Source organism: Eptatretus burgeri, chromosome 1, assembly GCF_056783735.1.
Source record: "Eptatretus burgeri isolate ZD-2024b chromosome 1, Ebu_testis_v1, whole genome shotgun sequence".
NCBI lineage: Eukaryota > Metazoa > Chordata > Myxini > Myxiniformes > Myxinidae > Eptatretus > Eptatretus burgeri.
Window position 1 is genome coordinate 828,211 of NC_140961.1, and position 13,031 is coordinate 841,241.

At 43.0% G+C, this 13,031-nt stretch overlaps 1 protein-coding gene across 3 annotated transcripts in view; it reads right to left on the reverse strand.

Moving 5' to 3' along the window:
• The window catches only part of PDCD11 (programmed cell death 11), a 124,606-nt gene that overhangs the window by 69,277 nt on the left and 42,298 nt on the right, over positions 1 to 13,031 (reverse strand). For all 3 annotated transcript variants that reach the window (XR_015055180.1, XM_085870109.1, XM_085870119.1), the window contains exons 7-8: positions 7,607 to 7,788; positions 7,277 to 7,378 (exon numbers count right to left, since the gene is read on the reverse strand). Coding sequence is in view for 2 of the 3 variants with exons in the window: in XM_085870109.1 (XP_085726235.1) it covers positions 7,277 to 7,378; positions 7,607 to 7,788 (284 nt within the window). In the remaining variant the exon portion in view is untranslated. The remainder of the gene's footprint in view (positions 1 to 7,276; positions 7,379 to 7,606; positions 7,789 to 13,031) is intronic.

Sequence of the window (13,031 nt, forward strand, 5' to 3'; positions counted from 1 at the left end):
AAAGACAAGGGTAGGTAGGGGAAAAATAAATATAAATCCCGGACCAGGAGGATCGAAGAAAACATTGAAGATGGAAGACCATTCAAATGCAGGATGCCCATGTTCACTGTATCATCTGATGTGAAAAACTATAAAGAAGGATTAAAACTTGTTTTTACAATATAGTCTGGCATGTTTTTCTTGTCAAAACCTGTTGGATCATCAAACAAATGGAAACAATGCTGAGAAAATTACTGTCCAAGTCGTAGATGTGTGCGTGCACACCAGTGCATAGTGCTGGATATGATTAAAAAAGGTGTCTACCCGGAGTCAACACACTCAAAACGATCAATCAGAGCCATAACCAGCTCTTACTTTTCAGCAGGCATCTGATCGTACTGTCTCCCCATCCCCATGAGCACATCAAAGGCTGATTTCTGGTCCGTTGAAGGCTGAATATCAGCATCTCACAGGGAAACTTTGACGTACTTGGCACCGAAATCTTTCAATACGAACAGCGGTGTACAACTTTCGACGGAAACAAAATCGGCACGATCGAGAGTAGCCTGCGAATCATCCCTGCTGCTGCACTGAATTGATGCAATCGTTTGGCCAGAATATTCGTCGTCAAGATGTTGCGTGATTAAATCACCAATACAGTGACTCAAATTTATACCGCTGACATACTCCTTAACAATCACTTTCACCCCAGAAACCACAGTCAATCTGAACCACGCTGGCCACTGCTCAGACACCATGACCGAAGAATACTGCGCAGTTTGGTTAAAGGTGACTCAGCATTTTGGTGCGCGCGCGCAAAATTATATTTTGAAATTAAATGCAGACGTTTACATTTTGGGTTTTGAAACTTTTGCACCTTCGGCGGAAAATTTATGAATATAAAAGGCTAAAAATGTGTTTTACATTTATATTTCATTTCGGCAAATGTACCGTCGGCGGATCCGTAAACCAAGTTATAAAATAACTAAGGCCTTACCCAAGAGTCTTTTGACCTACATATTGATAAAAGTAATGTCTTACAATGAAACAGGGTGACCTGGTTGATAACACTGCAACTTTTGCCATGATTATGTCATTCTCTTTCAGCCAGTGGACACGTATTGCAGTTTGAGTTATTTTGCCTAATGCTTATGAGCTAACCCTGAGTTGAGTTGCCAAATGTCTCCCCTCCCATTCTTTGAAATGTCAAGTTGTGTATAAGAAGAATTGCTTCAGGCTTTTGTTTCAGTGAAGTCCATTCAAATGTTTCCGTCAAGCATTCAATGTTCGTCCTCCGTATGTACGAAATTAAAGATTCTCCTTTGGTATGCTGATCCAACTTGTGGAAATAGAGTTATTTTCCACGACAGTATCGAAGGACCTGAGTAACCTGAAAGTGAGAGGGTCAGGATGAGGAATGGGTGAGTGTGGTGGGTTAATTGGGGTAGAGAACATCAAAGGTCGGGATGGAAAAATTACATGAGATGGTGCATTGCCTGCATGAAGCCTTGGAAGGAAGAGTGGGATTGAACAGCCTCAGGAAGGAAATTCCACATCGGAGGTGGCAGGTGAGAAGAGGAACAAAATTGGTGAGGTGTGCAGTTAGGTTTCAGCATGGGAAGCAATCACCTTGTGTCGAATAATAGAATAGGTATCCACGAATGCAGTTTATTGTTGTTTTGGATGCAAAAATAATTGATGATTAAAGATAAATAATCCACTACTCTTCTTCTTCTTCTTCTTCTTCTTCTTCTTGGATATGGCAGCTTGACTGCCGGGTCGCTTTCATTTTGTTGGGGCGCAACTATGCCACTGATGCTGTGCCCCTCCACCAGAACACTGGTACCAATTTTGCCGACCTCGGAAGGATGACAGGCTGAGTCAACCCCACCTGGTGTTAATTCAGTGGAAATGGGACTCAAACTCAGTACCCGAAGATCCCAAGCCAGCCACCCTAACCGCTAAGGCCAAGGTCACATTTGTCACGGCGGCCGTGGGGTCTCCAAAATCTGCAGCCACTAGCAATTATACGGCGGCTGCAGTATTGCCACGGTCACACAATGTAGCAGTCACAGATGTTTTTATTTTTCGGGGAGCCGCACGGCGTATTTAGAAATCGTGGAGACCGAAAACGTGGGGGTGCCGTACGGTCTTTGATTTGATGTCGCACGGTGACCTTAGGGCGTCGCTGCGGTGGCCATAGAATTTTCAAGGCAGACGCAAGGTGCCCGCAAGGCGACCGCAGGGGGGCCCCTAAGGCGAACATGCGGCCAGACGGATGGTAACGAGTGGGTATATATACAAGTTCTTTTTTTACTGAAATAAAAATATACCAGTATATATAACTGAATATAATATAACTATAGTATACCGTGGTGCCCCCAGAAGCCGAACACCCCATCGTTTGAACAAATTGGAATCCGAACAATTTTTTCAAGAAAATTTTGCCCGAAAAACCTAATACATTTTAAAAAACCGAACACAACGAAGAGTTCATGTTTGTTCACGTGTCTCCCCCACCTGTTCGAGCCGCATCTTCGTGCTTTGTTCATTCAGTTCGTCAGTGGAAGTCCTCGTGAAAGCATCTCTCGTGTGTCGATCGATACTTTAGGCCTCAGTCACATTTGCTCTACGGCGAGGATACGGCGGCCGTACGCCCTCTGAATTGACAGAAACGTGCGGCGGCCGCAGAGAAACTTAGGTGGCCTCAGGGTGGCCCGACGCCGTATGGCTATATTTTTCAGGTCGTAAGGTCGCCGTGGAATTATAACGCGGAGTTATAACTTTTTTCATTTCTACGTTCGCCGTAGAAATTCGACAAGCCGAAACTAAAGAACTGGTAAAAAAAAAATTAACCCATTCGTTACCGTCTGTCTGGCCGCACTTTCGGCTTCGGGCCCCCCTGCGGTCCCCCTACGGTCGCTTTGCGGGCACCTTGCGTCTGCCTTGAAAATTCTATGGCCGCCGCAGGAACGCCCTAAGGTCACCGTGCGACATCAAATCAAAGACCGTACGGCACCCCCCACATTTTCGTTCTCGACAATTTATAAATACGCCGTGCGTCTACCCGAAAAATAAAAACATATGTGACTGCTACATTGTGTGACCGTGGAAATACTGCGGCCGCTTTATAATTGCTAGTGCCGGTACATTTTGTAGACCCTCCGGCCGCCGAGCCAAATGTGACTTAGGCCTTACCTCGTGTTTTCACCTTCATTTGTGATGTTTGTTTTTGTAATCATGTGTTTTAATTAATAACAAAAAAAGCAATCCGATCACGTGGTGTGACGGACTGTCGGGCAAGGATTGAATTTCACTGCAAAACCAGTTGTAATTTGGAATATCCATGATTACGTCAGCCCGATGCGTTTGATGAAAGTGATTGTGGTTCTGGAGGCATCATGTTTGATGAGCTGCCCTGGGGGCAGCGCTCTCGCAGAGTGCGCGAGCGATCGGAACCCAGGACGGAGCTCGAGCCTGTGTGGACCTTTGGATGTGGTGATTGTACCAGTTTACATACAATACACCGCCACCGAAAGTCATTTACTCATCTTATTTTACCTTAAACATGGGGAATTTCAGTTTAAAGTGTCTTGATAGTGGGTTTTCTTTGGGTCCGCGAACGGATTAATTCACTCCATGATTTCTTATTGGGAAAATATTTTTGGAATCTGAACTTTTTGCAATTCGAACAGCCTCCTGGAACGAATTAAATTGGGATTCTGGGGGCACCACTGTATATGCAAACACCTCTACTCCGATCTCTAGCGGTAGCGCACGGTGGACGCACGGTCGACGCAGACTGCCACGGAGGCCTACGTAAGTGCACGGCGGGCGTAAGGGAACAGTGTGTCGACCCTGCGTTGCCCGCAGGTAGTCACACAGACCGCAAGGCCACCGTACTTCGACCGTGGAAATAGTGTGGCCGCCGTAATTTTTTGGGGGTTGGGAAAATTCATTTTTCATTGAGAAGAGCTTACGGCAGCCGCACGAATAACGCAAGCCCACCGTACGCCCTACGTACGGTCGACATGGAACACATCTATGTCATAGCTTGGCTTGTCGAATTGCTACGGCGAACGTAGAAATGAAAAAAAGTTATAACTCCGCGCTATAATTCCACGGCGCCCCTACGGCCTGTAAAATATAGCCAAACGGCATAGGGCCTCCCTGAGGCCACCTCAGTTTCTCTGCGGCCACCGCACGTTTGTCAATTCAGAGGGCGTACGGCCGCCGTATCCTCGCCGGAGAGCAAATGTGACCTAGGCCTTAGCCAACTCCAGGCTTATCCACAACACTGTTTGCTCACCACAAATCGCATCCCAAATCATCAATGCGCAAAGAGTAGCCATGAAGAGCTTTTGTGGTTAAAACAACTGTACTCCATTGATAGAAGGATTGTAAAAATGGAGAATTATTAATTGTACAGTTTTTAAAATAAAACAATTTTGGGGCAAAAATAAAATAAAATAAAATAAAATAAAATAAAAAACAAATGAAAGAGTACAAATTCACCAGTTGACAGTAATCTACTTTGACAAACATGTGGACAGGAGAACCGATTGGAGCGGAGGAAGAGCAGCAGATATTTTCAGGGAAATTTGTCAAAATCAGATCCAGAAGAGATGGAGTAACATTGGTTGAAATCCGGGTTGGGAAGTTGACCCATTGGGTCAGTCCCAATGAGTCGCAGAAAGCTTTTGCTGAAGAGACATGACAGGTGAGAGAGGTACCCACACCTAGCCAACTGACATGATGACAATTGAAGTCACCACATACAAGGAAGAGAGAGTTTGGATGAGAAGATATAAGTTGGTCCACGTTTTCAGATAGTGAGGTGTAAATGGAGTCATCACTGTTTGGTGGACGATAGTGAGGTGGGAGTGGAGGGAAGCCGTAGCCAGAGGTATTCCTGGGGGTGTGGGGGAGTGAGGGCAGTGCATGGAGAGTGAGGAATAGAGTCTTTGATGAAGAGAGCAACTCCACCAGGACGAGGCTCAGGTCTATCAGACCCGAGGAGGGAGTAACCAGGGAGAAATACTTGGGACTCAGAGACTTCTTGAGGGAGGAAAGTTTCTGTTAAACCGATTGTGTCTGGTTTGTCAGTGGCAACCTGTATGGAAAGATCTGTAAGGTTTGAGCGAAGGCCTCGGATATTTGACATCCACACTGTTAAGGAAGAGGGAGGGAGGAGGCTTTGGGTGCAGGGGAGGGAGGGGGAGGGTAGGACAAAGGGAGGAGGGGGAGGGGAGGTAAGGAGAGTTGTTGAAAGAGTGTGGGGGGTTGCAGAAGAGCTCGGGGAGGGGGCCGGATGAGGAGAAAAGGCTCTGTGGTGCTGGGTTGAGGTACAGTGAGGAGTAATAAGAGAGGGGGCAGAAGGCAATTGAGGATTTGAGGAGGTGGAGTGATGAGATGGAGGAGAGAGGGCAGAGAAAGGAGGCAGCTTTGTGGATGTGAGGGGGGTGGCAACTTTGAGAAGTGTGAGTGAAGGGGGTGAATGGAGGGAGAAGGGTGAGTGGGGAGAGTTGAGGGAGAAAGTTGAAGGGGGAGTTTTTGAGAAAGGTGAGGGGGAGTTTTTGAGAAAGTTGAGGGGAGTTTTTTAGAAAGGTGAGGGGAGTTTTTGAGAAAGGTGAGGGGGAGTTTTTGAGAAAGGTGAGGGGGAGTTTTGAGAAAGGTGAGGGGGAGTTTTTGAGAAAGGTGAGGGGGAGTTTTTGAGAAAGGTGAGGGGGAGTTTTTGAGAAAGGTGAGGGGGAGTTTTTGAGAAAGGTGAGGGGGAGTTTTTGAGAAAGGTGAGGGGGGGAGTTTTTGAGAAAGGTGAGGAGGAGGCTTGGAGGGAGAAGAGTGTGATGGTCGCTTTGAGATGGAGGGGTGAGAGGAGTGAATTGGCACTGTAGTTGGAGAAAAAGAATGCTTGATGGAAAGTGAACACTTCGAGCAAACGGTTTTAATTTTTTTTGTTCTGAGATGCGATTAAAGACATTTCTTGATTGACGCAATAAAGGCGAATTAAGAGAATGGAGAAAAGAGACGTCGTAACAGATGGAATTTTTAGGCAAGGTATGAATGAAAGGTCGAATTGAGAGCAGCCTTTTGGAATAGGAAGAGTCATGAATTATGATACAGCAATGAGAACCACACGTGTGAAAGAGGAAGATAAGTATTATAAGAGATTGTTTTTATTACCATTATTTGATAAAGATTGCATAAGATTCGGAAAAGGGAAAGTTGAAATAAAATCGTGGAGGTGTATGGTGAATTTGTAACGGTAAAAGTAGAGTGAAGCTGTTGGATCGATGAAAAGTATCAGGAAGAGGGTGGAGAGACACGTGGTTACAGGAGGTGTATAGATAGAAAGGATATGTGGAAAATTACTAATTTTTCATGAATTTTTGAAGATTAGGTAAGATTCGGGAATGGTAGGTTGAAGGAAGAAATCGTGATGGTAATGGTGAGAGTGGGTCAGCTCAAATAGAACGAAGATGGTGTGCTGGGGGGGGGCATGAATAACAACAGAAGAATTGGAATTGGAACAACCAGAAGAACAACAAGAAGAACAAGAACAAGAAGAATCGGTACTCGTGTGTATGGAGGGAGAAAGGGTTTTGTTTTTTTTGTTATATATTTTTTTTAATTTTATGACAAGAAAAAGAGGGTGTAGTTGGGAAGGAGAGATGGGGGGGGAGAAGTGGGTAAAATAGGAAACGATGGTAATAGGGAGAGAATACAAATAAAAACGACCGTACACCTTCACGGGAAAAACGGGTTGGCCTCAAGGAACCCGGTAAGACAAGGTCGACGAAAACTCGCAAAATAGCACGATTTTTGAAACAAAACCGAACTAGGAACACATAGTAACATGGAGGTGAGAAAATAAACAGATAAAACGGGACAGATAACGACCGGAAACCTAACTTTGAGAGTCAGCAGAGACTCCCCCGAGAGAACCAAAAACCCATTACTGGAAGGAATTGTGGATAAACAAGAGAAATATTAACACAAGAAGAGGAGGAGGAGGAGGACGATGAAGAGGGAAGGAAAGATAACGAACTATTCCTGCCCTTTAAGTAGACAGGCTTTCCCAACATAACATCCATCATAAATCATTTTGCTTCCAGGTACACACGCAAAATCTCAAATTTCATGTTTCAGCAAGAAGAACCAAAAGTCTATTTATTGATTTATACCATGACTAGCAAGCTCGCTTGTGCCAGCTGAGTCAAAAGCCAATTCGACAATTTACAGATATTTATACACACCCGACCAACCAAGTCAATGGAAAGGACAATGTTCCACGAACCTTATCCCCTACGCTTGGACCCGTAGTCGAGGTCAGATGCATCAAATCCACAATGCCTTCAAATGATGACAAAAACTCCAGCATCACAGCATTCCTGGTTACCTTACAATCACAAGAAGACACGACGCCATGGTAACTTCGTCTATTCATCGCTACATGATACAATAGCTGGGAGGTCAAACCTTTCGAGCTTTAATCACAATGTTGTTCTATTAATCTGCTCAATATGTCCATCGTGTGAGATACTGTGCAAAGTACAAGCATGGGCATGAAAGCATGTTGTGTTATAGTAGAAACAGCAGCAGCAGCAGCAGCAGCAGCAGGTGCCACCTTTGTTACGGAAGCCTCAACGACAAGACCAGGCAGGAGGGTGTACAAAGTCCAGCCTTGGTTAACAGTGGCCAGAGCTCGAAGCAAAACCGGCAACTCAGCCGAGAGCTGCACCATGCGACCACCAGCCTTCACCGCTTCCACAACACAAAATACTGGCTGTCCAATGGCAAGCTCCCTACCTGGAAAGCAATATAAGCCAATAAGTCAGTAAAACCACCTGTTCACTTCCTCCATGGTACTGAGTTTTTATAAATGAACAAAGCCTTTGGCTTGTTTAAAAAAAACAAAAACATTTTGCATCATATCAAAGAGTACAAGATGGCATGCCAATAAGAGCAGGGTAGGACTTGTGGGTAAACCAAGTGACACTCGATGCGGTTCATCAAGTTCAGGCAGTCCAAACTATTTTCATAAGCTTACAAGAATGAAGGCAGCACTGCTTATCTGACTCATTAAGGGACCATCACAAATTACACAAGGAGACCAAGATGGTGGTAGGGTTTCTCATTAAACTTGCACAAGTTCTATTTCGATGATTTGCCTGAGGGTGGGAATTGGATTCTGGGACCGATTGACATGCACAAGATCCGAGATGAATGTCTTCTTTAACTCAAGCAATAAAACTTGCCAATTTGCATATTCCAAACGATATCCATGTTGTTTACTTTGAAATGATGATACGAGAAAATAAAGTCCATTAAAGAGGGTTTTGAGAAAAAAAAAAAATCACAATTTTTGTTTATTTACCAATCGCAGAAAATCACTCCAGAACAGCTCTTGTTACTACTAGCATGGCATCAGTGGGAAGGCAAATTAAACTCATCTAAATTCAAACATATTTTGAGGTACAATGTAAATAATTAAAGGAAATCCACGAATTAATAAAGGAAAGGAAGTCTGGAAGGCATGTCTTGTTCTTTTATCCAAGAAACTATAGCCACAAATTTTGTTATTGGATAATACGAGTAAAACAATACTGTATCTGGTTTAATTGATAATAAAAATAGGACCACGAGACCTGTAGCTTATCTGGGCCCTGGCCTAATGTTATAACCCAAATTTGGTAGCATTCTAACTGGTGGGTCTGGAGAGGAAGATTTTTGAAGGAACTTACACGATTTTTCAAAAAAATTGCTAAGTCCACCATTTTGACACTTCTGGGTGGTCACGTGATCCATATGACCTCCGCAATTTAACGCCATGACCCTATCCTAATGTTGCAACCAAAATTTGGTCGCATTCTGGTAGGGCTGGAGAATAAGATTTTGGAAGGAATTTGAGAGATTTTCCCAAAAATTGACCAAGTTGGCCATTCTGACACCCTTCCAGTCATGTGATCAGCATGATAACCTCAATTTAACATCCCTACCCTGGCATAACTTTGTAACCCAAATTTGGTAGCATTCTGACTGGTGGGTCTGGAGAAGAAGATTTTTGAAGAAATTTACTAAGTCGGCCATTTTGACCTACTTAAAATCACGTGACTGGAACGAACTTTGAAATTCCTATTACCAGTCAGGAGAGGAAAGTTGCTGCCAAATTTCAACCGGATTGGCCAAGCGAGTTGGCCAGAGAAGTTGAAAAAAGGAGACGGATAGACGGTGCACGATAATACCTTATCTGGAATTCAAATTCCAGATGAGCAAATAATAATAATAACAAGTGGTGCCATGCACAACAAATCTCACCCATTTAAGGCATAAAGTTATTTTGTGGATCAAATTTAAAGTTGATACATCCTTAACGTGAATGTTGATTATAAGGAATAGAATAAGGAATATTTTAGTCTTAGTTTGAAGTCAATTAAACCATTTTTGATGAAGTTATGACCGTAAAATGATTTTGACCTTTCAAGGCCACGTAAGGTCAAAGGTCATGGTGTCAAATGAAAGCCAATAAAGGACTTGATATGTCTTCCACAGCAAACACGCATATTCCTAACCTTTTTGATTTTTAATGGAAAATTTGTAATTTTGACCGATGACCATGACCCCCAAAACTTCGGACCCTACTGATCTTCACAAATATGCCTTTTTCACTATAGGAATGGGTAGGATTATAAGTGACAAATAGAAGAAGGTTCACTATAACCTTAGTTTGAAGTAAATCAGATCATTTTTGACGAAGTTATGAGCGAAAAACGATTTTGATCTTTTCGTGACCTTGGCCTTGACCTTCGATCCAATTGGACCCAAAAGTTAATGGGGTCGTCCAAGGTTCATTGCCCACCTGTGGATTAAATTTGATAGTGTTTGCTAAAGCCGTTTTGCCGTAAAGTTGCGAACAGACAAACAAACAAACAAGCAGTCATAGACTGGTACTTACGAAATCGTCAACTTGACCTCTGACCTTGTCTAATCAAAGCTGTCTCAAGAAAAGGTAGCGACGCAAACCAGAAGTTTCTACGATGATTCTCTACCAAACCATCAAAAATCGAATGTTTTGGATGTTTGACCTCACTGTGACCTTGACCTTTGACCGATTTTGACCAAAATCTAATCAGCGCTAGCCACCACCCTCCTGAATCACGTGGTGTAATTTGACATTGGTAGCTTCTTCCGTTCTCGAGTTATCTGTACCAAACCATCAAAAATCGAATATTTGACCTCACTGTGACCTTGACCTTTGACCGATTTTGACCAAAATCTCATCAGCACTGGCCATCACACTCCTGAATCACGTGGTGTAATTTGACATTGGCAGCTCCTTCCATTCTCGAGTTATCGTGTCCACAAACAAACAAACAAGCAGTCATAGACTGGTACTTACGAAATCGTCAACTTGACCTCTGACTTTGTCTAATAAAAGCTGTCTCTGGAGAAGGTAGTGACGCAAACCAGAAGTTTCTACCATGAATCTGTACCAAACCATCAAAAATTGAATTTTTGACCCCACTGTGACCTTGACCTTTGACCGATTTTGACCAAAATCTAAGTAGCACTAGCCATCACCCTCCTGAATCACGTGGTGTAATTTGACATTGGTAGGTTCTTCCGCTCTCGAGTTATCTGTACCAAACCATCAAAATCGAATATTTGACCTCACTGTGACCTTGACCTTTGACCGATTTTGACCAAAATCTAAGCAGCACTAGCCATCACCCTCCTGAATCACGTGGTGTAATTTGACATTGGTAGCTTCTTCCGTTCTCGAGTTCTCGTGCCTCCAAACAAACAAACAAACAGAAACGGAAGTCATCAATATGCTTAAGAAATCTAGTAACAAGCAGTCATAGACTGGTACTTACGAAATCGACAACTTGACCTCTGAACTTGTCTAATAAAAGCTATCTCGAGAGAAGGTAGCGACGCAAACCAGAAGTTTCTACGATGATTCTGTACCAAACCATCAAAAATCGAATGTTTTGGATGTTTGACCTCACTGTGACCTTGACCTTTGACCGATTTTGACCAAAATCTAATCAGCACTAGCCATCACCCTCCTGAATCACGTGGTGTAATTTGACATTGGTAGCTTCTTCCGTTCTCGAGTTATCTGTACCAAACCATCAAAAATCGAATATTTGACCTCACTGTGACCTTGACCTTTGACCGATTTTGACCAAAATCTAATCAGCACTAGCCATCACCCTCCTGAATCACATGGTGTAATTTGACATTGGTAGCTTCTTCCGTCTCGAGTTATAGTGCCTACAAACAAACAAACAAACAAGCAATGATAGACTGGTACTTACGAAATAGTCAACTTGACCTCTGACCTTGTCGAATAAAAGCTGTCTCCAGAGAAGGTAGCGACGCAAACCAGAAGTTTCTACGATGATTCTGTACCAAACCATCAAAAATCGTAACGTCGACCGAAGCAAAAATCTCCATTTCTCCACGCAATTATTTTATATTATTTTATCAAAGTCACAAAACCATAATATTCGGCCATCCACCAACAATCTTTACATATTCCGACGGCTTAGCGAGTCAGGCATGCGACGATAACCTTTATTGGGATTAAAAATTACTTTTAAACACCACCTTTATCGAAAACACCGTCAGCGCGCACACGCAAAACCTTAACGTGACTCAACGACGCGTCTGCTCGAGCGCACTGCATCATGGGAAGACCCGTGATGCGTCGAGTGAAATATTTTTTATACAATCTTAAAACGTCTCCAAAACATCCGATTTTTACCAGAATTTCGACAACCGAGTTTTAAGCGTCCGAAGCGATCGCAAAAACCGAAGACAAAATTAAAATCGAAGTTAAAACGAACTCGTAACGTCGAGCGAAGCAAAAATCTCCATTTCTCCACGCATTTATTTAATATTAATTTATGAAAGTCACAAAACCGTAATATTCGGCCATCCACCAACAATCTTTACATAATCCGACGGCTCAGCGAGTCAGGCATGCGATGATAACCTTTATTGGGATAAAAAAAATTACTTTTAAACACCATCTTTATCGAAAACACCGTCAGCGTGCACACGCAAAACCTTAACGTGGCTCAACGAAAGCGTCTGCTCGAGCGCACTGCATCATGGGACGACCCGTCACGCGTCGAGTGAAATATTTTTTATACAATCTTAAAACGTCTCCAAAACATCCGATTTTTACCAGAATTTCGACAACCGAGTTTTAAGCGTCCTACGCGATCGCAAAAACCGAAGACAAAATTAAAATCGAAGTTAAAACGAACTCGTAACGTCAAGCGAAGCAAAAATACTCCATTTCTCCACATTAATTTACAGAATTATGTTTGACCTCACTGTGACCTTGACCTTTGACCGATTTTGACCAAAATCTAAGCAGCGCAAGCCATCGCCCTCCTGAATCACGTGGTGTAATTTGACATTGGTAGCTTCTTCCGTTCTCGAGTCATCGTGCCGACAAACAAACAAACAAGCAGTCATAGACTGGTACTTACGAAATCGTCAACTTGACCTCTGACCTTGTCTAATAAAAGCTGTCTCTAGAGAAGGTAGCGACGCAAACCAGAAGTTTCAACGATGATTCTGTACCAAACCATCAAAAATCGTAACATCGACCAAAGCAAAAATCTAAATTTCTCCACGCAATTATTTTATATTATTTTATCAAAGTAACAAAACCGTAATATTCGACCATCCACCAACAATCTTTACATAATTCGACGGCTTAGCGAGTCAGGCATGCGACGATAACCTTTATTGGGATAAAAAATTACTTTTAAACACAATCTTTATCGAAAACACCGTCAGCGCGCGCACGCAAAACCTTAACGCGACTCAACGATGCGTCTGCTCGAGCGCACTGCATCATGGGACGACCCGTGACGCGACGAGTGAAATATTTTTTATACAATCTTAAAACGTCTCCAAAACATCCGATTTTTACCAGAATTTCAACAACCAAGTTTTAAGCATCCTAAGCGATTCTAAAAACCGAAGACAAAATTAAAATCAAAGTTAAAACGAACTCGTAACGTCGA